At 47.6% G+C, this 27,912-nt stretch overlaps 1 protein-coding gene across 1 annotated transcript in view; it reads left to right on the top strand.

Moving 5' to 3' along the window:
• JAK2 (Janus kinase 2) overlaps positions 1 to 11,020 on the top strand; it is a 93,855-nt gene extending 82,835 nt beyond the window's left edge. The window contains exons 19-20 of the mRNA XM_089678142.1: positions 1,989 to 2,102; positions 3,636 to 11,020. Coding sequence (XP_089534268.1) covers positions 1,989 to 2,102; positions 3,636 to 3,743 — 222 coding nt within the window. The 3' untranslated portion in view covers positions 3,744 to 11,020. The remainder of the gene's footprint in view (positions 1 to 1,988; positions 2,103 to 3,635) is intronic.
• Positions 11,021 to 27,912: the final 16,892 nt, after the last annotated feature.

Genomic DNA, 27,912 nt, shown 5'->3' with positions numbered 1-27,912 from the left:
ATTGCTTAATGGAAAATTCTTCAGTTTAAAATGAAATTGTGCCATGAATACTTTAACCACTTTCCACCTGGTCACAGTAGATTTTCTGTTTACAAACACCACAGGGCTCTATACACAGAGTAGCGAATTGCAAAGTAGGGAGAAAAAAACAGGCAGATGTAATGTGAAGTGTCCCAGAAAGCTGCAGGGAAATGGTGGTGGGAGGGGATTTCATAGTTTCTTCGCCGCGACGAAATGAGCCGGAAGTGGGAGCGGGTATCTTTTTTTAAAACCAAGTACCCACTCCCCCCAAAAGGTGCCAAATGTGGCAGCAGAGGGGGGAGGGCAGACAAATGGAGCTTTGCCTTTTGGGTGGAGCTCCGCTTTACGGTAGTACAGTGCTGAATAGCAAAAAATACCCGCTCATGAAGGAGGTAAAACCTTCCTGAGGTCAAGTGGTTAACATATCCAAGTACAGAAGAAAAGTAGTACAGAATAATATAACTACAATGTGGTGACAACAAGCAAGGCTTTCTAATAACTGAGGATCATCACACACTGGTGTCATGACACAAATTGATGCATTCCTACTAGTCCTATCCTATTTCTTAGAGCAGGCATGTCCAAAGTCCGGCCCGCGGGCCATTTACGGCCCAGGGGTCGGTTTAATACGGCCCTCCAACAGCCCTCCCTGCTCTGTGTAATGTGGCCCTCCCTTCTATGGCAGACAGTCTTCTGCTTGAGAGCAGAGGGCAGTGCGCATGCCTGACTGCGGCGCGTTCTCCCTGGTCTGTGTAAATGCGGCTGTCGCACGGCCCTCCCTTCTGTGGCAGACAGTCTTCTGCTTGAGAGCAGTGCGCATGCGTGACTGCGCCGCGCTGGGAGTGACAGAGGGCGGTGACGTCAGGGCCGGGCTTCCAGCGTGAAGTGTGTTTCTCTTCCCCTCCCGGCTGCTGAGCAGAGACTTCAGCTCCAGCTACCTTTTTCACCCTTCACATTAGTGCAGGTAAGCTTTTTTTAAATTTATTTTCAATACATTGTGAAAACTCAGCTGTCAGTTGATCTTAATGCTATGAAATGAAAAGTATGTCGTTTGCAATTAAATTGGCATAAAATAATTTATTTGCATTTAATTGTAATGGTTCAAAGAATGTTCGGAAAAATGTTCGGCCCTCCACCATGTTCACTTCATCCAATCTGGCCCTCTTTGAAAAAAGTTTGGACACCCCTGTCTTAGAGGGAAGGTGCACCTGCTGTAATCACAGCTCCGGTGTTGTAATAAGAGAAAAACTGTATTGAACATTTAACCAATCACAGAAGCAATAAATTATATCTGGGAGATCAAAGTCTACATTTTTTTTTCAAGGGAAATGGTGGGGTACTTTGTCCCATTACTTTTTGTTAGGTGATTATGGACCCCTTTTGTTTACCTATTTATAGTGAGGAATAATCCACTGCAGACTCCTAATGCTGTCCTAGGCTAATACTCCTAGGCTGTCTAATACAGAAATTACCGATACTATGTAGTTCTTTATAGAAATCTGACTTGAGATGTTGATTTATGATTCACAACACAAAGGAAGAATAGAAATTAAACTGTATAGTCCTCATCTGCCCATCAGACCCATCTACTCCAGATGTTAGGAGCAGTCTATAATCTGGATGAGTGGTGTTTTTGACTGCATAGTAGCAAAGTTTCTTCGACAGCTTTTAAAGTTCAGTGACTTATTGTTGAAATTATACTTTTGAATAAAATGCAGCGGAAAAGTACTATAATGTCTGTACTTTCAGTCAATTAATTACATTCACATTGTATACTGTATATGTTGACTGCAGGGAGAAGAGGCAGGCATGTTTTGTTTATGATGTAAACTAAATTTCCCTTTTCAATCAGCACACATTTTGTGGTAGCATTGCATTGTTCATTAAAAAGTCGTTTAAAATCTGACTTGCACATTTTTTTCATGTTTGCAATAAGTTTTCTTTTCCCAAATCTGATTTATTTGTAGGAGTTTATGAGGATGATTGGAAATGATAAACAGGGACAGATGATTGTATTTCACTTGATCGAGTTGCTGAAGAATGACGGGAGACTGCCACAACCAGAGGGCTGCCCTAATGAGGTATTACATATTTGCAGTGTGGAGTACTATTGTTTGGAAAAATGTTAATACTGAACTTTTGTAGGACAATGTTTGGGATGTACTGCAGCTTTTCTGTTAGGAATTAGTTCAGTGTATATACTCAGATATACTACAACACTACAGAGGCGTAGTACAACACTGCAGAGCCAAAGAAGGTTTATCTGCAGTTTTATCACATTTCAGTTTCTATCAGTGTATGGATAGAGATAATTGGATATTTATATGACTAACATGGTACAGCACTGTAATGCCATGTGATTGATCTTTTATATTATGTAACATTCCACTAAAACTCCTGTGCTTTAAAGGATAGGTTCACCTTTAGAAGCATGTTATATGTTACACCAATATTTAGGGTGTATCATGTTCCTATGCCCCCACCTCCCTCCACCAGCGCTGCCCTCTCTCTGACAGTGGAAAAAAGAGTTCTTCTCCCCGCGCCCACTGTCACAATTTGTAAACTGCGTGGCCATGTGGGGCTCTGCTCACACAGCCACCTCTTTCATTCAGAGTTTTCTGTGAATTAATAGACTACAAGTACCATCATCCATTGCTGCTGACAGCTTGTAGTTCTTAATTAATTGCGAAGGTGCTGGTGATCACTCTTGTAGTTCATTGAATCTTCCTGCCATTCAGTAACTGCCTGCCTGTATGGGAGATACAGGTAGACAACTTACTGAGAGTCTGCAGGATCCTGGCATTGCACCCCCGATCTTCTGATTACATGAAAGGTACATTCTCACAAATGCTCATTCAGAAGTCAATAAATCATAAATGGAGATTAGTAAAGCAAGACTGCCCCAAGTGGAACATTCCCCCTCCCCTCTATCACTGTTCTGGGGACTACCCAAAATTTGTGATTTTCCTTTATTTTCTCTTTCGGCAATCATGGTAAACATGACAAATAGGGCGAATCTCGCTAATGAGGGGACAGATAGCAGTAAGAAGCTAACGTGTTCTAATCCCTCTCCACTAATTAGAAAATGTTTTGTCTTTAGTTATTTTTTAATTTATTTATTCCATAAAAAGCATTACAATCACTGCATTTCCATTTGCATGAAGTAATTACCACATTAATACTGGACTGGAGGTTTTTTTTCCACATTAAATCTTACTTAAAGCTACTCTATAAAAAAAAATATGGGGACTTTTGCAGTACCAAAGTTGACCTAGTTTATATCTCCTGATAATTGTGGCATACCATTTTCAAAGTAACAGCAGGTAAAATGTTGTTTTCACTGAGAAAGTAGATTTAAAAATTATAATAACATATGTAATATCAAAAAGCAGAACACACCAAGGAATCAAAAAAACTCCTAAATACATTAGTGGGTGCATACTGTAATAAAATGTTTTCTGTGCTTTTGTCTCAAATGTGCTTAGTGTTTATCCACACTCCATTTATATGTATCCACATATTTGTATTGGTGCTGTGGAATTTGTCTAGAAATGGTAATATCCTCTTAAAGGAACCACACAGTATACTTAAATTTGAAAACTTCTTTTTTTCAGATCTACCAAACCATGACAGAATGCTGGAACAATACTATCAGTCTGCGTCCTTCCTTTAAAGAGCTCACTGTAAAAGTTGAAAGAATGCGGGAGTCTATGGGAGCATGAACATAGCACAATTTGCTGGGATAATGCATGGACCTTTCTGTGTTATGGCGAACAGAATGAGATACACCGTATGGCAAAGCTGTATGGCCGTACTAGCTTTTGCAGTGAGGAGTGCAAATAAGGCTTCTCCAAAATCTGCAGACCCAATTGTACTCTGGAGCAGAAAGAAAACTTTTTTTTTTTCTTTAATGGAGGCATCACCTTCACTTTGTATATGTTTGATAGACTGTAAACCATGGAAGCCATGGAAAATGGACAGTGCCATGTTTAGTCAGTGCAGCGAGATTGCATCTTCATCATGTTTGACGAAATTAAGATATGTTTTTGTATTTTTGTCATGAAATGCACAGAATCATTGTACAGTTGGCAACAAACTATACATTACCTTTTTTCTAAGGGCTTATGTTAATCCTAGAACATGTTCCTTGGTTGAATTTAGCTCATATTGAACCTATAGATATATGTCTTGTTTTGTACACATGGAACAGAATAAGATATTTAATGATCTTTGAAAGAACTAGAGAGATATATATATACATCACACCTATTCTTGGTGACCTAAAAATATTACCTTTTACAGCTTTGTGTCCTGCTAAAATGGCACAACACACTGGGGTCAAGCAATTGGCATTATTTTTATAGTCCTTTAAGCGCTTTTATTCGAGATTTGAGATGCCTACAGTTTTAAAATATACATTTTCTTTTAAACTCTACTGAAGGTTAGCCATGTATTCCATGGTTTCCCTTTTACACTTGTCCCATGAATTGAACACAAGTCTCTGCTTTGTGTGTCACATAGGACAGATCTTGGTGTGAAGAGAGATTCTGCCAGTCATTCTCCTGGTGGGTGGACAGTAGGGGAGGGGGAAAGATGATGTCATACAGTCAGAACTACTCTGTAAGATGATTAACAGTCATATGGGGCAGCTTGGGGAGAAAACTAGGAAGTGAAAACTTCCCTCAAGGCACATGGCAGAGCATGCACACTGCAAGTGGCAATGCAGCAACCAGAGGAGAGGAAGGTCCCATGGGAAAAGCTGTATCAACCAGATATTTATTCATTATTGAAAGCTTCAACAGACATATTATATTATAAAGCACACAAAAAATTTGAGTTTAATGACACTTAAGATGAATTCCAGGTTTAGCATTTTTCTATATTGGTGCAGCTTGGACCAGTGTAAGTATTTATGTGCCATACCTGTGGGATCCCTCCGGAAGCTGGAAATTGTAGTATGTGCCGTTACTCCAGTGACCTCCGCTAGCTTCTGGGTCTCATTCCAAGTGACTTCTCTGCTGCTTTGTGAACACAGTATGTTGCTTGCTCAGCACAGGCAGCATCCAGATAATACTTTGCATTTGTATGAAGTCAAAATTGAAAAGAAAGAGCCCCTTGTTCAATAATATATTATCCAAATGTACATGTTTATGGACAGATACCTTCACTGGTATGAGTTGTTTTCTCTGGTGACTCTTCCAGATGAAGTGAGCACAATCACTGCTATCAGCAAGCATCAGTTGGTCAGATTGATTACATGTGACTGGCCTATATACTTTTCCTGGATCTTGTGTCATGACTATTTTGGTCTGTGCACCAAAAAAGCTTTGGGAAATCTTGTCTTCAGACACCTGCTGGTAGGTCTCTCCTTACCATGTTAATTTTCATTATAAATAAGATATCTTGTCATATAATTTAGGTATAATTGATGACTGGACACTTCTGTAAGTGCAAGGCCTTTAAGGAAAAATATAGCTTGCTATTAAGATTGGCAATTTTTTTTGGCTTATCAGCATTGAAAGAAAGCAGTAGCATAATTTTAATTGCTTTAACTATTACATACCATTGTGCCTTTTGTAGGAGAAATAGCACTTAGCACAGTACATTTTATTCTGCTTGTACCTGCAGCCATGAAACAAGAATAAATGGGCCAGTGCACTGAGGGCATATTTTCTGTTCCCTAGGCAGCATAAGACTTTGTAGATCCCTGTTCACTGGACATTCATTGTTCCTTGCATGCTAGATGAAATCCTCCATAGATAGAATGATAGGCAGAATTGTTGGGAGTCTTGAAAACAAACGGGCATTATTCTAGTTATGCAAATAGATAACCCCACGGATCTATATATGTATGTATGTATGTGTCACTATTTCTTCAGAAATGACCATATTAGGCAAGAGTATCCCACGTCACTAGATCTAACTGAATTGGTGTTCATTGAAAAGGGTAAAAATAGTTTAAGCTTTTTTTTTTGTTTGTTTTTTTTAAAAGCTATTTGGGCAATCCCAGTTGTTAAAGAGGACTTGTATTTGTGAAAGCTGAGCTCTAAAAAAGCAGCACATAAAGTACTAATCACAAATATTGGCTGTAAGCTCTTTACAGCTGATCTTTTCCCCATTGCTGACTTTTCAGCCCTTTTTCTGCATTGTGTGTGAAGGTGGCCCTCTTTGTGGAGGAGCAGGCCATTGGTTCATCATGCTAGTGTTGCTCCTTGTTGACTGGTGGGGTCATGGTTAGGAGGCCACAGAAAGGATGTAGAAAGCACAGATACACAGAACGAAGCAGCGGAGTGCTTGCACTGCAGGTCCTTTAAATACAGCTATCTTTTTATTATATTAAGCCGACAGGAAAAAGTGAGCAGCACAGTAGTGACATCACCAAACCTCCTGAGACCAGAAGTCAGAGATCGCAGTGCCTTAAATTATATCGCACTGCAAAAAAAAATAAAAATATATATATATATATATACATATATCTTAAGGCATAGGAGTGTCTGGATGCAGTCTAATATCAGTAACTGCACTGCTGTATTTTAGAAAACATTCAGGGCAAAAAGGTAGAAGGTACTGCCTAGGCAAAATTACATTTCACAATTCTATACTCTTTAAACTAGCATTTATTTTTTTTTTTTGAAGTACAGATCCAGTTTAAATACCCCGATACTGACTAAAAGGTTGAACTCCAGGCACTTTTTAAAGTCATATTAAACTCAAAACCAAAAATTTTTATATATTTCAGCTTACTAATCATTAGATATGGTGGCTGCTTTAGTTTTCTTTTTGTAGGATTTTTCCCGTTTACAACTGGTGATCTTGCCAGTGACACACCTCCTGTATTAGAGTGCCCCCACTCTGGATGAAGGAGCACATGGGCACAACGGACAGCAGCATCGCTAATTTGGGTATTAGAGTATTAGATGTCCTAGCAGATTTAGATACACTAAGTAACTAATTTGAAGGCAAACTCAAACTCACACTGCAGCTGCACAAGCAGTTTTTGTTTCCATTTGGGATAAAGGTTTTACATAAATAAAATTGATCATTGTAAGCAACCCTGTAAGTGATAGGTTTGTCTCAACACTCCTAACTGATAAATTTGCAGGGGAGTTTGTTCTTTTGAAAAACAGTCTTACTGGCAGGATCAACAGGTAAAAATAAAGGAAAGAAAGAAAACAAATGCAGTTATCATGTCCAAAAATTGGTAAGCTGCAATATAATAAATGCTTATGTGTTTAATACTGCTTTACGAGTTGGAACAATTTTCTTTCTTCTTGTCCCCAGTGACATGGCAGGAAATAAGGGAACTCTCAAATGGCAACACAAACAGCAATAAAAGCTCTTAAAAAAAAAAAAAAACCCTGTAAAAAACTATTATTTCTGCCTGTGTCCTTGTAGTAGAGGTTCCCCTCATGTTGCGTGTTGATGCCAGGTAAGTACTAGATTGTCTACCCAGTAGTGGGAATGGATTTTTTTTTTTAAGGGTTTTAGCCCTAAATGTGACCTAGCAGGGCTCTTGTTCTTTTAAACTCTGCAAACAGCTGAATAGCAGGGTTTCTAACAGCAGCACTGAAAACTACTCAAATCTAATTTTCCACTGTTCCTAATCAACTGTGCGTCAAAGCAGCCACAAACCATAAATGTTAATAGTTTTCAGTCTGCTGCCATTGTGCCTGTTTGGTTGGTCATTAACAAAGGTGTGTTTGGAAATAAAGCAATCAGTGGTGATGTTTAAAGTGGTTGTAAATCTCAGACATGAAGTAGGAACAAATCTTATCCCTCTATAGTGTGTACTTGTTTCTTTTAAGAGCATAAGTGTCATTTCTGTCTACTGCCTCATTCCTCTGCTATTAACATGGCTCTTTTCTTACAAGTTTTCCTGACACCAAGAGAAAAATGTTGACGGGGAGGGACCTCCAGCAGATTTACAGCCTCAGTCTGTTCCCATGTGCTGGGTGTATATTCCCTCCAATCTGCAGAGCTCAGTGAGGAGAGCTCTGAGAGTAGAGTGAAATTTCTCAGCTAGGGATGCCCCGAAATTTCAGTGGCCGAAAACACCCCTTTCGGCTGTCAGGCGAAATGAAAAAAAAAAAGCACCGACACAGTTGCCGAATAAACCCCGCCCCTCACCGCCGCACGCCCGGCCGCTGCTCAGTAGTTCTGAGTCTTACCTGAGAAACCATCGAGCAATCCCGGCACTGGGCATAGAGATGAGTGAAGGAAAGTTGGCCTCCACTCATCTCTATGCCCTTTTTTAAAGCACTGGATCAATGCTTTTTTTGATGTGGGGTCTTATTGACCCCTTATCTCTCCGGAAAGAGGACCTGTCACTAATTATTTATATCATAAGGGATGCATGCATTTCTTGTGATAAGAATAAAAGTGATTACATTTTTTTTTTTAAAGGGACAGTGCAAAAAAAAAAAAAAATGTTTAAAGTGCCCCCGTGCTCGCACACAGTGGTGAACGCATACGTAGGCCATGCCCACATATGTAAATGGTGTTCAAACCCCACACGTGAGGTATCTCCATGAATGTCAGAGCAAGAACAATAATTCTCGCACTAAACCTCCTCTGTAACTTTACACTGCTAACCTGTAGACATTTTTAAAGCATCACCCAAAGCATCATTTTTAAGTACCACAGTTTCACGCCATTCCACGAACGTGCGCAATTTTAAAGTATGACACGTTTGGTATCTGTTTTCTCGCCGTAACATCCTTTTTCATATTTTACCAAGAAATTGGGGTATATACATTTTTTTTTTTCGATTTCGGCCAAGTGCATTTTGAAGTTTCGGTTTTGGTTTCGGCACCAGAATTTTCATTTTGGTGCACCACTAATTTCAGCTCTGTCCCTTTTTCTGGAAGTTCAGGCAAGCTTTATAAATTCAGCACTTTAAACAGATGTAGAGAATATGATACTGCAGATAAACAGGTACAACTTATGTTGGAGGATTTGTTTCATCTCTATGTATCACCTGAGCCCAGTCACTTCACTGTTTATATGTGAGGGTTTCCAACCACTTTAAGGAGATGCCATACATTAGCTGACCTCATTAATTGGATATTTTCTCACGATCAATTGTTAGGCGTAAAAAACTGTTGGGTGTAAATAACTAATATTTTAAGGAAATTATATTTTTAAATTTGAATTATGAACAGACATCATAGAAAAAAGGTGCAAGCTCTGTGCAGTTACTACTTTTGCTGGCAAATATTTAGTTTCTCTTCTCTTGTATTGTGCAAAGCAGTGGCGTCCTTCATCCTCCAAACCAGCAGTGAGTTTGCAATGCAGTAAAGCTTACTGAACAAAGTTTCCAGTGCCTGGAAGGTGGGGATATAATCAAATAATTACTCTGTACACAGTGCATGTGTAATACCTGGCCTACAGTCCAGCATGGGCAGCCCAAACTTTCCTGAATGATCCAGCTGTTTGGTGAACAGTGGAAATAGTGTATTCCAATTCTCCATCCTCTGAATGATAGTCAAGCACGTGACCGTACAGCAAGGAAATGCACCTTTAGTTAAAAGATTAACCTTTTATATACAAAAGTTAAAACCAAAAGCACAAAAAAGATGAGCAGATTGAAGGGATCCTAATAAAATGTTTCCAAAAGGCTCATTTCACACTTAAAATGTTCTTGTAGTAGCGGATAATCAATAACAATGGATAACAATAATGAAATCAATATTTAAATTTTTTATTTTTCTTGTAAAAGATTTTGACAGTTTCACCCTATTTTAGGAAGCTACCCTGGCAATTGTATTATTTTTTACCCATGTTAAAATATCTTAGAAGTCAGTTTTTTTTTTAAATGTATAGAATCATTTATGCTGTTGTAAACCTGGTGTAATTATTTCTTTCAAATGAGGGAGTGATAGGTTGTGAAAAAGCAGTCTCTGAGAATAAATAGGCTCTTATACATGTCTTTTTCCTTCCCGTCCTGAAGGGCATTTACTTGAGCAGTAGTTGCGTGAAAACAACAGTACAAATCAATATATTCATGTATATTGATATAATTACCTCAAAATATTGTTGATATTTTATTTAAATAGAATTTACAATTGTCAGTGCCAGTATGAAAGTCTTTAGCAGACTTCTTTTTTTTATGTTTGTGTTTAGATTGCCACAAATACTGTTTAGGCAGTCATTTCTTATTCTTGCATCACATTTTATCAATGCTGTGTGTGTGTGTGTATATGTATGTGTGTGTATGTATATATGTATATATATATATATGTATATATGTGTGTGTGTATATATATATATATATATATATATATATATATATATATATATAAATATAACCATTTTTATTGCTGTCCAATATTGTATATAGCTCAAAACTCTGTACATTTTTTTTTAATTTGTGGAAGTAACTTGTTTTCACATGCGTCCTCAGACTTGCTACTGTTTGGAATTTTAAGTGAGAGCGCAATTTAACTGTAAAGCAATGTACAAAAAATTAATTGTTAAATATATTGTGTTGTGTAAAATACCTCAGGGATGTGTAGATATTTATACATAATTTCAGATCTTCCAAAGGCAAACGGAAAAAAAAAAATTAGCCTGTTCGGTTCATGAATATTACCCTTTGCTAAATGAAGAGGGAAATTTTTACTTATTAGACCTATGTGTACTTTTATTCTGAACAGAAAGATTGCAGTTCTGATTTTATTTTGTTTTTATTATATCAATACTTATGAGACAGAGGTGTTGATGGCTTTTTTAAATAAAATGTTAAATATGCCATGTATGCCTTTTTAAATAAAGCTTGGGCAACCTGTAGCTCTGCAGCTTTTCAAAAATACATTTTCCAACATGCTTTGTTTGCTATCAGAAATCCACAGCTTGCCTATTGCTTTTCTGAATGTTAATGACTGGCAGTCACCTCATAGGAAAATGTATAAATCATGCTTGTTAAGATGTACATATTTTACATTTTATAGGTGTGATGATCTAAAATGATGTTTTGCATTTATTAAAAACATGCTAAGGATTTCTTTTACCTGTGTCTTATTTGTAAATGTTGCTTGAGAAAAATGTGTTCGCTGTTTAACATTACAGTTGATAAACTACTTCTGTTTGGAACACAAAGTCTCTGTATATATCCACAAGGTGGCACTGTGCACAAGGATAGTTAAACCAGTCCTTTTTCCCCTATTTTTTACTCTAATCTTTATCTATCCTTCCTTCCCTGATAATGCCCAAGTCACTTTTTGTTCTGCTACTGGGGGATTCTGCCAAATCCTATTTTTTATTTTATTTTTTTTACTGGGGGATTCTGCCAGATCCTATTTTTTATTTAATTTTTTTACTGGGGGATTCTGCCTCCAGTAGCAATTTCTAAGCCAACAGGTAGGCTTCCTCTCTCTCTGACTCTCACATTCCCCATGACATTCGTTGTTATGCCCAATTACCATACACCATTATTGTTACACCTTTCCCTGATCACTCACCTCCTGCAATGCACATTGCTCTTGCAAAGCCTGTTGTCAATTTGTGTTCTCTTCCACTACATCCACCTGGCAATGCAACCACTCATCTTCCTGCATGCTGGTCCCACCAGATCCCCAAAGCTTAACCTTTAACCTGGGAACACAGATCCCTGCAGCTCACCTCTGACCTTCAAAACTTGTTGTAAGCCTGCACTTTTGACTTCACGAACCTTCACTCACCTGCTTGCCAGTCCCTAAACATTTGTGGCTATCTACTCACCTTCCCCATGGAGACCTCTGATAAGCATAGCTGGCACTCACATTGCATGTTCAACATATGACCAAAGGAATATGTGCTCACATTGCCCTCTAACTGCTGTAGTCACAGATACACAGAAGTTCTGATCCCTGATTTCCTTTGCTAGATGATATGCAGAGAGTCAAAGGGAAGTCAGAGACCAGAGAATTCCATGTACATGGTGGCCATGTGTTACACTGATCAAAAGGAGTGAATGGGGAGATGGGAGCGCATCTTTCTTGTGGCATGTGTTGAACATGCAAGTTTGCTGTCAGTCGCACTGATAAAGTTCTTCATAAGGTAAGTGAGTGGAAGGCCAAAGCGGCGGATACATTTTTTGGCAGATACAGTAAATGGAGGATCAGTACCACCTAACTACCTCACTTTTCCATCCCAACCACAGCAACCTCACCCTGTGGACACAAAGCCTCCCCCCAATTCACAGTGCCTCCTGTCACTGGGGATACTTGGGTCTGGTCCTGGACACAAGCAAAGGTCTTTCTTCCAAAGAAGAAAATTCTCTCTCTCAGACCTCACACTTAAGAACTGAGGTCAAAGAGACATCTCACAATAAGATTTTCCATGAGAGGCCTAGATGTCATGGTAACCTGATTTGAGGTTGTACCATTTGCTAGAAAGGTTTTGAATAAAATAGGGCAAACAACTTATCAACCTGGAATAAGCATATTCCTTTGTTGCTTCAGGCTGCGTTGCAGTGTGAATGGATCACGCAGGAAACAATTATCTGTGTGTCCTTGCGGTGACAGGCATTTTAAAATGCAGTGAAATAGCCTTAAATTGTACTAAACCCACAACAGTAAAATCAGTCTGTATATGCAGTAAAGCATGCTTGTTATACTCACTGTGGAACCTAAGGGGTTAATCCTCTGCATTATGTAAAAAGGCTGTTTGATCCTGTCTTCTCTGATCCCTTCTTCTACTGTCCCAATTTCATCTCCTGATAATACAGAGCTCTAAGAGGCACTCTGCACATGCTCAGTTTAGTGTGTATTGCTAGAGAGTTTTCTATTTTTCTTTGGGAAGGTGCACGTGATCAGCACAGGGCCAATCAACACTGTCCAGACAGAGGGTCAAGGACCATGCAGCCTCTTAGGACAATCAAGTGAGAATGAAAACTCCTACAAGATAAACCAGTGCTTGTCTGGGCACTGATTGAAGTCACAAGACTGCTATATACTGCTGATGAGAAAAGGTATTTAGCAGTTTATATTTACTAAAATAATTGTACTACCATGTTCTGTGTACTGTAGGAGAGCAGATATAGTGAATTTAGTCCTGGTTTTACTAACATTTTAAGACTTGAGACTCAAAAGTCTGCTGTGGGGGGGAGGCGCTCTACGATGCTTAACGATGGAAGATATACCATCATGACCATTGAAACTCAGCAGCCTGCAGTGTAGTCTGCACATTTGGTCCTCCCACTGCAATGGAAAGGATGGCATCTGAGAGAGAGAGAGAGACCTAAGACTGGTATTTCCTGTAACCTGCCATCTGTTAAGTGAATCAATGTTATTTTTCATTCTTTTTTAATTGTTTTATTTTGTGGTATTATGGCAAGAGACTTAAATTTAATTGCAAGAAATTAGATTTTACATTTGCTATATTTGCTTTAACATGAACAGTGGCAGGCAATTGGAGATCTCTGCAAGATCTAATCATTGAAGAGTCTAAGTGCAAAGCACTCCAATGGTGGCAGTGGTAAAATTATTTTTCAGGTCCGGAGATCAAGCATCAAGCCCTACATTCTAGCTGTGCATTTGTAAGATGTAGAGATGAGCGAAGTATTCAAAAATTCGATTCGACTGATTCGGCGAATTCGTGGAAAAATTTCGATTCGAGTCGAATATATTCGCTGTGAATTTAACTTAAAAAAGGGTGTTTCTAGGCTTCAGAGAGACTTAATATTAGTGCTGAACACTGTACCTTTAATTTAAATGCCCTTGGAGTCTGCTGGGGAAGAGAAATAATACTGTCAGGCAGTATGACATGCAGATGAGTGCCGTCGATCTTAGAATCACCGCACACTTCACTCATTTGGGCAGTCACGGGGCCAAAACCAGAGTGTGGAGCCACAGTGTGGCGGTGGAGGCAGCAGCAATGGGAGGCCATACAGCACCCTATGACAAAAATGGAAACCACCAGCAGTGTGAGGAGACCTGAAAGTGGCACATGGCAGAGTGTGGCGATAGAGACAGCAGCAATGGGAGGCCGTACAGGGACCCATGACACACTCTGGATCTGGCAGCAGCATAAGGAGGCGGTACAGGGGCCCATGGCAGATTACGGGCCTGGCAGCAGCATGAGGAGTCGGTACGGGGGCCCATGGCAGATTACGGGCCTGGCAGCAGCAATGGGAGGCCGTACAGGGACCCATGACACAATCTGGACCTGGCAGCAGCATGGGGAGGCGGTACAGGGGCCCGTGACAGATTACGGGCCTGGCAGCAGCATTTGGAGTCGGTACGGGGGCCCATGACACACTCTGGACCTGGCAGCAGCATGAGGAGGCGGTACAGGGGCGCATGACAGATTACGAGCCTGGCAGCAGCAACTTGGACAGGAGGACGTTCAGTTTCTGCACCGTCTGGTGCGTGCTCGCAAACTGTTGTCTCTTGGAAACGGATTCCAAGAAAGACTGCTGACGGAATCCGTGAAGAGGAGTAGCAGGAGAAGGAGCATCTGAACGAGCGGAATATGCCAACAAGCGACAACAGGGGCCCATGACAGATTACGGGCCTGGCAGCAGCATGAGGAGTCGGTACGGGGGCCCATGGCAGATTAGGGGCCTGGCAGCAGCTATGGGAGGCCCGTAATCTGCCAGCACCCTATGACAAAAAATGGAACCCACCAGCAGTGTGAGGAGACCTGAAAGTGGCACATGGCAGAGTGTGGCGATGGAGACAGCAGCAATGGGAGGCCGTACAGGGACCCATGAGAGACTCTGGACCTGGCAGCAGCATGAGGAGGCGGTATAGGGGCCCATGGCAGATTAGGGGCCTGGCAGCAGCTATGGGAGGCCCGTAATCTGCCAGCACCCTATGACAAAAAATGGAATACACCAGCAGTGTGAGGAGACCTGAAAGTGGCACATGGCAGAGTGTGGCGATGGAGACAGCAGCAATGGGAGGCCGTACAGGGACCCATGAGAGACTCTGGACTTGGCAGCAGCATGAGGAGGCGGTATAGGGGCCCATGGCAGATTAGGGGCCTGGCAGCAGCTATGGGAGGCCCGTAATCTGCCAGCACCCTATGACAAAAAATGGAACACACCAGCAGTGTGAGGAGACCTGAAAGTGGCACATGTTTGGGGCATGATTCATGGCGGATTTAGTCAGTTGTGTCAGGAACTGGTGGTTTGAAATCCAGACTAATCCACGCCTGATTCATTTTCACAAACGTCAGTCTCTCCACACTTTGGGTGGACAGTCATGTCCTCCGCGGAGTTGCAATACCTCCTGCCGCACTAAACACGCGCTCCGATGCCACGCTACTGGCCGGGCATGACAGCCTTTCAAGGGCAAATTCAGCTAGTTGGGGCCAAAGGTCAAGTTTCGTTGCCCAGTAGTCAAGGGGATTGTCTACCTCGGTTGGCAGGGTGCTGTCCAAGTAGGCCTAAGCCTGTTGTTTGAGGTCCTGCTCCAGGTCCACCTGATGCTGCTGCTGCTGCTGCTGCTGCTGCTGCGGCTGGTTAGTAGTTTCCTCACTGCGCTGGTGAAGAAAGCTACTCATCATCGACTGCAGACTGAGGCAGCCGCTGCTGGTGGAGCTGCCACTGCTCCTACCACCCCACCCCTCCCCTGCTGCCATGGCAGCGGAACGCGAGCGCACAGGGCCCACAGTGTCTGAGGATGGACGTTGGCGCAGACAGGCAGAGACCAGCTGACTACATAGGTGGTTTTTATAGTACGTTATTTTGGCCTCCCTCTCAGCAGGTGTGAAAAAGGCCACCATTTTTGAACGGTAGCGAGGGTCCAACAAGGTGGACAGCCAAAAGTCATCCCTCTGTCTGATGGTTATTATTCGGCTGTCGCTACGCAAGCAACCGAGCATGCTATGGGCCATTTGTGCCAAGGAATGCGAGGGACTCCCTGCCTCCATCTCCACAGCATACTGCCACGGTGCGTCTGGGTCCTCTGTCTCCTCCTCCTCCTCCTCCTCTACCAGATGCTCCTGCTCCTCCACTCCTGTCCGCTGAGTGGAAAAACCACCCATTTCACTCAATAATTCCTGAGCACCAATGTCCTCCTCTACCTCCTCCTCTTCTTCCTGTCCTGCCCCCACAGGGGTCATGTGGCGTTGAGATCTGTGCGCCACGTCTACCGCACCCTGACCAGCCATTGTTAACAGCATTTGTTCCAGGACGTGCAACAGAGGAATGACGTCGTTCATCCCATAGTCCTGCCGACTCACGAATAGCGTGGCCTCCTCAAAGGGCCTGAGCAAGCGCAGGTGTCACGCATGAGCTGCCAATGGCTGACATCTAAGTTACACAGGGAGTACCTTTATCCGCTTTTAACATCAGGAAATCGGTGATGGCCTTTCGCTGTTCGTAAAGGCGGTCTAACATATGTAGGGTTGAATTCCACCTTGTTGCAACGTCACAGCATGAGGAGTCGGTACGGGGGCCCATGGCAGATTACGTGCCTGGCAGCAGCAATGGGAGGCCCGTAATCTGCCAGCACCCTATGTCAAAAAATTCAACACACCAGCAGTGTGAGGAGACCTGAAAGTGGCACATGGCAGAGTGTGGCTATGGAGACAGCAGCAATGGGAGGCCGTACAGGGACCCATGACACACTCTGGACTTGGCAGCAGCATGAGGAGGCGGTATAGGGGCCCATGGCAGATTAGGGGCCTGGCAGCAGCTATGGGAGGCCCGTAATCTGCCAGCACCCTATGTCAAAAAATTCAACACACCAGCAGTGTGAGGAGACCTGAAAGTGGCACATGGCATGAGAGACTGTGGACCTGGCAGCAGCATGAAGAGGCGGTATAGGGGCCCATGGCAGATTAGGGGCCTGGCAGCAGCTATGGGAGGCCCGTAATCTGCCAGCACCCTATGTCAAAAAATTGAACACACCAGCAGTGTGAGGAGACCTGAAAGTGGCACATGGCAGAGTGTGGCGATGGAGACAGCAGCAATGGGAGGCCGTACAGGGACCCATGAGAGACTCTGGACCTGGCAGCAGCATGAGGAGGCGGTATATAGGGGCCTATGGCAGATTAGGGGCCTGGCAGCAGCTATAGGAGGCCCGTAATCTGCCAGCACCCTATGTCAAAAAATTCTACACACCAGCAGTGTGAGGAGACCTGAAAGTGGCACATGGCAGAGTGTGGCGATGGAGACAGCAGCAATGGGAGGCCGTACAGGGACCCATGAGAGACTCTGGACCTGGCAGCAGCATGAGGAGGCGGTATATAGGGGCCTATGGCAGATTAGGGGCCTGGCAGCAGCTATGGGAGGCCCGTAATATGCCAGCACCCTATGTCAAAAAATTCAACACACCAGCAGTGTGTGAGGAGACCTGAAAGTGGTACATGGCAGAGTGTGGCGATGGAGACAGCAGCAATGGGAGGCCGTACAGGGACCCATGAGAGACTCTGGACCTGGCAGCAGCATGAGGAGGCGGTATATAGGGGCCTATGGCAGATTAGGGGCCTGGCAGCAGCTATAGGAGGCCCGTAATCTGCCAGCACCCTATGTCAAAAAATTCTACACACCAGCAGTGTGAGGAGACCTGAAAGTGGCACATGGCAGAGTGTGGCGATGGAGACAGCAGCAATGGGAGGCCGTACAGGGACCCATGACAGACTCTGGACCTGGCAGCAGCATGAGGAGGCGGTATATAGGGGCCTATGGCAGATTAGGGGCCTGGCAGCAGCTATGGGAGGCCCGTAATATGCCAGCACCCTATGTCAAAAAATTCAACACACCAGCAGTGTGTGAGGAGACCTGAAAGTGGTACATGGCAGAGTGTGGCGATGGAGACAGCAGCAATGGGAGGCCGTACAGGGACCCATGAGAGACTCTGGACCTGGCAGCAGCATGAGGAGGCGGTATATAGGGGCCTATGGCAGATTAGGGGCCTGGCAGCAGCTATGGGAGGCCCGTAATCTGCCAGCACCCTATGTCAAAAAATTCTACACACCAGCAGTGTGAGGAGACCTGAAAGTGGCACATGGCAGAGTGTGGCGATGGAGACAGCAGCAATGGGAGGCCGTACAGGGACCCATGAGAGACTCTGGACCTGGCAGCAGCATGAGGAGGCGGTATATAGGGGCCTATGGCAGATTAGGGGCCTGGCAGCAGCTATAGGAGGCCCGTAATCTGCCAGCACCCTATGTCAAAAAATTCTACACACCAGCAGTGTGAGGAGACCTGAAAGTGGCACATGGCAGAGTGTGGCGATGGAGACAGCAGCAATGGGAGGCCGTACAGGGACCCATGAGAGACTCTGGACCTGGCAGCAGCATGAGGAGGCGGTATATAGGGGCCTATGGCAGATTAGGGGCCTGGCAGCAGCTATAGGAGGCCCGTAATCTGCCAGCACCCTATGTCAAAAAATTCTACACACCAGCAGTGTGAGGAGACCTGAAAGTGGCACATGGCAGAGTGTGGCGATGGAGACAGCAGCAATGGGAGGCCGTACAGGGACCCATGAGAGACTCTGGACCTGGCAGCAGCATGAGGAGGCGGTATATAGGGGCCTGGCAGCAGCTATAGGAGGCCCATAATCTGCCAGCACCCTATGTCAAAAAATTCAACACACCAGCAGTGTGAGGAGACCTGAAAGTGGCACATGGCATGAGACACTGTGGACCTGGCAGCAGCATGAGGAGGCGGTATATAGGGGCCCATGGCAGATTAGGGGCCTGGCAGCAGCTATGGGAGGCCCGTAATCTGCCAGCACCCTATGTCAAAAAATTCAACACACCAGCAGTGTGTGAGGAGACCTGAAAGTGGCACATGGCAGAGTGTGGCGATGGAGACAGCAGCAATGGGAGGCCGTACAGGGACCCATGAGAGACTCTGGACCTGGCAGCAGCATGAGGAGGCGGTATATAGGGGCCTATGGCAGATTAGGGGCCTGGCAGCAGCTATGGGAGGCCCGTAATCTGCCAGCACCCTATGTCAAAAAATTCAACACACCAGCAGTGTGTGAGGAGACCTGAAAGTGGCACATGGCAGAGTGTGGCGATGGAGACAGCAGCAATGGGAGGCCGTACAGGGACCCATGAGAGACTCTGGACCTGGCAGCAGCATGAGGAGGCGGTATATAGGGGCCTATGGCAGATTAGGGGCCTGGCAGCAGCTATGGGAGGCCCGTAATCTGCCAGCACCCTATGTCAAAAAATTCTACACACCAGCAGTGTGAGGAGACCTGAAAGTGGCACATGGCAGAGTGTGGCGATGGAGACAGCAGCAATGGGAGGCCGTACAGGGACCCATGAGAGACTCTGGACCTGGCAGCAGCATGAGGAGGCGGTATATAGGGGCCTATGGCAGATTAGGGGCCTGGCAGCAGCTATAGGAGGCCCGTAATCTGCCAGCACCCTATGTCAAAAAATTCTACACACCAGCAGTGTGAGGAGACCTGAAAGTGGCACATGGCAGAGTGTGGCGATGGAGACAGCAGCAATGGGAGGCCGTACAGGGACCCATGAGAGACTCTGGACCTGGCAGCAGCATGAGGAGGCGGTATATAGGGGCCTATGGCAGATTAGGGGCCTGGCAGCAGCTATAGGAGGCCCGTAATCTGCCAGCACCCTATGTCAAAAAATTCTACACACCAGCAGTGTGAGGAGACCTGAAAGTGGCACATGGCAGAGTGTGGCGATGGAGACAGCAGCAATGGGAGGCCGTACAGGGACCCATGAGAGACTCTGGACCTGGCAGCAGCATGAGGAGGCGGTATATAGGGGCCTATGGCAGATTAGGGGCCTGGCAGCAGCTATAGGAGGCCCATAATCTGCCAGCACCCTATGTCAAAAAATTCAACACACCAGCAGTGTGAGGAGACCTGAAAGTGGCACATGGCATGAGACACTGTGGACCTGGCAGCAGCATGAGGAGGCGGTATATAGGGGCCCATGGCAGATTAGGGGCCTGGCAGCAGCTATGGGAGGCCCGTAATCTGCCAGCACCCTATGTCAAAAAATTCAACACACCAGCAGTGTGTGAGGAGACCTGAAAGTGGCACATGGCAGAGTGTGGCGATGGAGACAGCAGCAATGGGAGGCCGTACAGGGACCCATGAGAGACTCTGGACCTGGCAGCAGCATGAGGAGGCGGTATATAGGGGCCTATGGCAGATTAGGGGCCTGGCAGCAGCTATAGGAGGCCCATAATCTGCCAGCACCCTATGTCAAAAAATTCAACACACCAGCAGTGTGAGGAGACCTGAAAGTGGCACATGGCATGAGACACTGTGGACCTGGCAGCAGCATGAGGAGGCGGTATATAGGGGCCCATGGCAGATTAGGGGCCTGGCAGCAGCTATGGGAGGCCCATGGCAGATTAGGGGCCTGGCAGCAGCTATGGGAGGCCCGTAATCTGCCAGCACCCTATGTCAAAAAATTCAACACACCCAGCAGTGTGTGAGGAGACCTGAAAGTGGCACATGGCAGAGTGTGGCGATGGAGACAGCAGCAATGGGAGGCCGTACAGGGACCCATGAGAGACTCTGGACCTGGCAGCAGCATGAGGAGGCGGTATATAGGGGCCTATGGCAGATTAGGGGCCTGGCAGCAGCTATGGGAGGCCCGTAATCTGCCAGCACCCTATGTCAAAAAATTCAACACACCAGCAGTGTGTGAGGAGACCTGAAAGTGGCACATGGCAGAGTGTGGCGATGGAGACAGCAGCAATGGGAGGCCGTACAGGGACCCATGAGAGACTCTGGACCTGGCAGCAGCATGAGGAGGCGGTATATAGGGGCCTATGGCAGATTAGGGGCCTGGCAGCAGCTATGGGAGGCCCGTAATCTGCCAGCACCCTATGTCAAAAATTCTACACACCAGCAGTGTGAGGAGACCTGAAAGTGGCACATGGCAGAGTGTGGCGATGGAGACAGCAGCAATGGGAGGCCGTACAGGGACCCATGAGAGACTCTGGACCTGGCAGCAGCATGAGGAGGCGGTATATAGGGGCCTATGGCAGATTAGGGGCCTGGCAGCAGCTATAGGAGGCCCGTAATCTGCCAGCACCCTATGTCAAAAAATTCTACACACCAGCAGTGTGAGGAGACCTGAAAGTGGCACATGGCAGAGTGTGGCGATGGAGACAGCAGCAATGGGAGGCCGTACAGGGACCCATGAGAGACTCTGGACCTGGCAGCAGCATGAGGAGGCGGTATATAGGGGCCTATGGCAGATTAGGGGCCTGGCAGCAGCTATAGGAGGCCCGTAATCTGCCAGCACCCTATGTCAAAAAATTCTACACACCAGCAGTGTGAGGAGACCTGAAAGTGGCACATGGCAGAGTGTGGCGATGGAGACAGCAGCAATGGGAGGCCGTACAGGGACCCATGAGAGACTCTGGACCTGGCAGCAGCATGAGGAGGCGGTATATAGGGGCCTATGGCAGATTAGGGGCCTGGCAGCAGCTATAGGAGGCCCATAATCTGCCAGCACCCTATGTCAAAAAATTCAACACACCAGCAGTGTGAGGAGACCTGAAAGTGGCACATGGCATGAGACACTGTGGACCTGGCAGCAGCATGAGGAGGCGGTATATAGGGGCCCATGGCAGATTAGGGGCCTGGCAGCAGCTATGGGAGGCCCGTAATCTGCCAGCACCCTATGTCAAAAAATTCAACACACCAGCAGTGTGTGAGGAGACCTGAAAGTGGCACATGGCAGAGTGTGGCGATGGAGACAGCAGCAATGGGAGGCCGTACAGGGACCCATGACAGACTCTGGACCTGGCAGCAGCATGAGGAGGCGGTATATAGGGGCCTATGGCAGATTAGGGGCCTGGCAGCAGCAATGGGAGGCCCGTAATCTGCCAGCACCCTATGTCAAAAAATTCAACACACCAGCAGTGTGTGAGGAGACCTGAAAGTGGCACATGGCAGAGTGTGGCGATGGAGACAGCAGCAATGGGAGGCCGTACAGGGACCCATGAGAGACTCTGGACCTGGCAGCAGCATGAGGAGGCGGTATATAGGGGCCTATGGCAGATTAGGGGCCTGGCAGCAGCTATAGGAGGCCCATAATCTGCCAGCACCCTATGTCAAAAAATTCAACACACCAGCAGTGTGAGGAGACCTGAAAGTGGCACATGGCATGAGACACTGTGGACCTGGCAGCAGCATGAGGAGGCGGTATATAGGGGCCCATGGCAGATTAGGGGCCTGGCAGCAGCTATGGGAGGCCCGTAATCTGCCAGCACCCTATGTCAAAAAATTCAACACACCAGCAGTGTGTGAGGAGACCTGAAAGTGGCACATGGCAGAGTGTGGCGATGGAGACAGCAGCAATGGGAGGCCGTACAGGGACCCATGAGAGACTCTGGACCTGGCAGCAGCATGAGGAGGCGGTATATAGGGGCCTATGGCAGATTAGGGGCCTGGCAGCAGCTATAGGAGGCCCGTAATCTGCCAGCACCCTATGTCAAAAAATTCTACACACCAGCAGTGTGAGGAGACCTGAAAGTGGCACATGGCAGAGTGTGGCGATGGAGACAGCAGCAATGGGAGGCCGTACAGGGACCCATGAGAGACTCTGGACCTGGCAGCAGCATGAGGAGGCGGTATATAGGGGCCTATGGCAGATTAGGGGCCTGGCAGCAGCTATAGGAGGCCCGTAATCTGCCAGCACCCTATGTCAAAAAATTCTACACACCAGCAGTGTGAGGAGACCTGAAAGTGGCACATGGCAGAGTGTGGCGATGGAGACAGCAGCAATGGGAGGCCGTACAGGGACCCATGAGAGACTCTGGACCTGGCAGCAGCATGAGGAGGCGGTATATAGGGGCCTATGGCAGATTAGGGGCCTGGCAGCAGCTATAGGAGGCCCATAATCTGCCAGCACCCTATGTCAAAAAATTCAACACACCAGCAGTGTGAGGAGACCTGAAAGTGGCACATGGCATGAGAGACTGTGGACCTGGCAGCAGCATGAAGAGGCGGTATATAGGGGCCCATGGCAGATTAGGGGCCTGGCAGCAGCTATGGGAGGCCCGTAATCTGCCAGCACCCTATGTCAAAAAATTGAACACACCAGCAGTGTGAGGAGACCTGAAAGTGGCACATGGCAGAGTGTGGCGATGGAGACAACAGCAATGGGAGGCCGTACAGGGACCCATGAGAGACTCTGGACCTGGCAGCAGCATGAGGAGGCGGTATATAGGGGCCTATGGCAGATTAGGGGCCTGGCAGCAGCTATAGGAGGCCCGTAATCTGCCAGCACCCTATGTAAAAAAATTCTACACACCAGCAGTGTGAGGAGACCTGAAAGTGGCACATGGCAGAGTGTGGCGATGGAGACAGCAGCAATGGGAGGCCGTACAGGGACCCATGAGAGACTCTGGACCTGGCAGCAGCATGAGGAGGCGGTATATAGGGGCCTATGGCAGATTAGGGGCCTGGCAGCAGCTATGGGAGGCCCGTAATCTGCCAGCACCCTATGTCAAAAAATTCAACACACCAGCAGTGTGTGAGGAGACCTGAAAGTGGCACATGGCAGAGTGTGGCGATGGAGACAGCAGCAATGGGAGGCCGTACAGGGACCCATGAGAGACTCTGGACCTGGCAGCAGCATGAGGAGGCGGTATATAGGGGCCTATGGCAGATTAGGGGCCTGGCAGCAGCTATGGGAGGCCTGTAATCTGCCAGCACCCTATGTCAAAAAATTCTACACACCAGCAGTGTGAGGAGACCTGAAAGTGGCACATGGCAGAGTGTGGCGATGGAGACAGCAGCAATGGGAGGCCGTACAGGGACCCATGAGAGACTCTGGACCTGGCAGCAGCATGAGGAGGCGGTATATAGGGGCCTATGGCAGATTAGGGGCCTGGCAGCAGCTATAGGAGGCCCGTAATCTGCCAGCACCCTATGTCAAAAAATTCTACACACCAGCAGTGTGAGGAGACCTGAAAGTGGCACATGGCAGAGTGTGGCGATGGAGACAGCAGCAATGGGAGGCCGTACAGGGACCCATGAGAGACTCTGGACCTGGCAGCAGCATGAGGAGGCGGTATATAGGGGCCTATGGCAGATTAGGGGCCTGGCAGCAGCTATAGGAGGCCCATAATCTGCCAGCACCCTATGTCAAAAAATTCAACACACCAGCAGTGTGAGGAGACCTGAAAGTGGCACATGGCATGAGACACTGTGGACCTGGCAGCAGCATGAGGAGGCGGTATATAGGGGCCCATGGCAGATTAGGGGCCTGGCAGCAGCTATGGGAGGCCCGTAATCTGCCAGCACCCTATGTCAAAAAATTCAACACACCAGCAGTGTGTGAGGAGACCTGAAAGTGGCACATGGCAGAGTGTGGCGATGGAGACAGCAGCAATGGGAGGCCGTACAGGGACCCATGAGAGACTCTGGACCTGGCAGCAGCATGAGGAGGCGGTATATAGGGGCCTATGGCAGATTAGGGGCCTGGCAGCAGCTATAGGAGGCCCGTAATCTGCCAGCACCCTATGTCAAAAAATTCTACACACCAGCAGTGTGAGGAGACCTGAAAGTGGCACATGGCAGAGTGTGGCGATGGAGACAGCAGCAATGGGAGGCCGTACAGGGACCCATGAGAGACTCTGGACCTGGCAGCAGCATGAGGAGGCGGTATATAGGGGCCTATGGCAGATTAGGGGCCTGGCAGCAGCTATAGGAGGCCCGTAATCTGCCAGCACCCTATGTCAAAAAATTCTACACACCAGCAGTGTGAGGAGACCTGAAAGTGGCACATGGCAGAGTGTGGCGATGGAGACAGCAGCAATGGGAGGCCGTACAGGGACCCATGAGAGACTCTGGACCTGGCAGCAGCATGAGGAGGCGGTATATAGGGGCCTATGGCAGATTAGGGGCCTGGCAGCAGCTATAGGAGGCCCATAATCTGCCAGCACCCTATGTCAAAAAATTCAACACACCAGCAGTGTGAGGAGACCTGAAAGTGGCACATGGCATGAGAGACTGTGGACCTGGCAGCAGCATGAAGAGGCGGTATATAGGGGCCCATGGCAGATTAGGGGCCTGGCAGCAGCTATGGGAGGCCCGTAATCTGCCAGCACCCTATGTCAAAAAATTGAACACACCAGCAGTGTGAGGAGACCTGAAAGTGGCACATGGCAGAGTGTGGCGATGGAGACAACAGCAATGGGAGGCCGTACAGGGACCCATGAGAGACTCTGGACCTGGCAGCAGCATGAGGAGGCGGTATATAGGGGCCTATGGCAGATTAGGGGCCTGGCAGCAGCTATAGGAGGCCCGTAATCTGCCAGCACCCTATGTAAAAAAATTCTACACACCAGCAGTGTGAGGAGACCTGAAAGTGGCACATGGCAGAGTGTGGCGATGGAGACAGCAGCAATGGGAGGCCGTACAGGGACCCATGAGAGACTCTGGACCTGGCAGCAGCATGAGGAGGCGGTATATAGGGGCCTATGGCAGATTAGGGGCCTGGCAGCAGCTATGGGAGGCCCGTAATCTGCCAGCACCCTATGTCAAAAAATTCAACACACCAGCAGTGTGTGAGGAGACCTGAAAGTGGCACATGGCAGAGTGTGGCGATGGAGACAGCAGCAATGGGAGGCCGTACAGGGACCCATGAGAGACTCTGGACCTGGCAGCAGCATGAGGAGGCGGTATATAGGGGCCTATGGCAGATTAGGGGCCTGGCAGCAGCTATGGGAGGCCTGTAATCTGCCAGCACCCTATGTCAAAAAATTCTACACACCAGCAGTGTGAGGAGACCTGAAAGTGGCACATGGCAGAGTGTGGCGATGGAGACAGCAGCAATGGGAGGCCGTACAGGGACCCATGAGAGACTCTGGACCTGGCAGCAGCATGAGGAGGCGGTATATAGGGGCCTATGGCAGATTAGGGGCCTGGCAGCAGCTATAGGAGGCCCGTAATCTGCCAGCACCCTATGTCAAAAAATTCTACACACCAGCAGTGTGAGGAGACCTGAAAGTGGCACATGGCAGAGTGTGGCGATGGAGACAGCAGCAATGGGAGGCCGTACAGGGACCCATGAGAGACTCTGGACCTGGCAGCAGCATGAGGAGGCGGTATATAGGGGCCTATGGCAGATTAGGGGCCTGGCAGCAGCTATGGGAGGCCCGTAATCTGCCAGCACCCTATGTCAAAATATTCAACACACCAGCAGTGTGTGAGGAGACCTGAAAGTGGCACATGGCAGAGTGTGGCGATGGAGACAGCAGCAATGGGAGGCCGTACAGGGACCCATGAGAGACTCTGGACCTGGCAGCAGCATGAGGAGGCGGTATATAGGGGCCTATGGCAGATTAGGGGCCTGGCAGCAGCTATGGGAGGCCCGTAATCTGCCAGCACCCTATGTCAAAAAATTCTACACACCAGCAGTGTGAGGAGACCTGAAAGTGGCACATGGCAGAGTGTGGCGATGGAGACAGCAGCAATGGGAGGCCGTACAGGGACCCATGAGAGACTCTGGACCTGGCAGCAGCATGAGGAGGCGGTATATAGGGGCCTATGGCAGATTAGGGGCCTGGCAGCAGCTATAGGAGGCCCGTAATCTGCCAGCACCCTATGTCAAAAAATTCTACACACCAGCAGTGTGAGGAGACCTGAAAGTGGCACATGGCAGAGTGTGGCGATGGAGACAGCAGCAATGGGAGGCCGTACAGGGACCCATGAGAGACTCTGGACCTGGCAGCAGCATGAGGAGGCGGTATATAGGGGCCTATGGCAGATTAGGGGCCTGGCAGCAGCTATGGGAGGCCCGTAATCTGCCAGCACCCTATGTCAAAAAATTCAACACACCAGCAGTGTGTGAGGAGACCTGAAAGTGGCACATGGCAGAGTGTGGCGATGGAGACAGCAGCAATGGGAGGTCTCCCATTGTCCCAACATGGCCCAAATAGTCCCAACATGGGCCCCCTGGCCACGCTTGACTTTCTGGCCACATAGTCGACATACGGCTACGTTTACTTCCTCGGGCGGCTTGACGAAAAATTGCCACACCGCCGAGTAGGAAACTTTGCCCCCGATACTCCTCACTGGCTGACTGCTGCTTCCTCCGTGCACACCGGCACCACTACTGGCCGTGGTGGTAGGCTGCAGTGGAGCTGGTGCTCTACTCCGTGGCCGTTTGGCTCCACTGACACTGCTTCCACTGACACTGCTGCGACCCTGCTGCTGTCTCCTGGGCAACCCACCGACTGTTTCGCTCACTGCCAAGCTGCCACCCTCTTCTCCTGATGATGCGGAAGAAATTGCCTGATGACGACGAGGCTGCCAAGTGCGATCAACCTCCTCATCATCAAGTAGGGTCTCCGCCTCACTACTAGCCCCCTCGGCTGCGTCTGGGTCAGGAGACAGACCTGTCTCTAGACCGGCTACCGGGCCACTCTCCTCGCCACTACTTCTTCGCCTAGCTGCTGAAAAGGCGGATGTCTCCCCCCCGTTCCTGACCGCCCTCTGTTAGCTCTTCCTCACTGTACAGTGGGGCTGAGCCCACAGCATGCGATACTTCGCTTGGTGAGGGAACACCAAAGGACAGGGGCAGGTAGAGGACACGTGATTTCAGTGGGCTTGGTCCCGGGCCATGCCAACTAACGGTTGTGTCTGACGTACCCACCGACCGTTGGCTGTAGGTGTCAGAGGTGACCTGGGAAGAGGAAGACGACCGAGCCAACCAATCGATGACGGCAGGGTTGTCGGTGGAGACACGACCGCTGGATGACACCGGGAGCACTGGCCTCTGGCTGCGAATAGTGCTGCCTCGACCCCTTCCTCTGCTGCCACGTCTGCTCGCTCCTAAAACATTGCCTCCTCTGCCACTCCTCTGCATGTTGTCTGACATACTCTTTAATTAAACGATTATGTGTCCCTGAGTAACAATTCTGTGTCCCTGAGTAACAATTCTGTGTCTGTGCAAGTAACAATTCTGTGGCCCTAAGTAACAGTTCTGTGGCCCTCAGTAACA

Source organism: Staurois parvus, unplaced genomic scaffold (genome assembly GCF_062004578.1).
Source record: "Staurois parvus isolate SC_StPar_1 unplaced genomic scaffold, SC_StPar_1.0 ptg000198l, whole genome shotgun sequence".
Taxonomy (NCBI): domain Eukaryota; kingdom Metazoa; phylum Chordata; class Amphibia; order Anura; family Ranidae; genus Staurois; species Staurois parvus.
The sequence above is the reverse complement of the archived record's forward strand: the minus strand, read 5'-3'. Positions and strand labels throughout refer to the sequence as shown.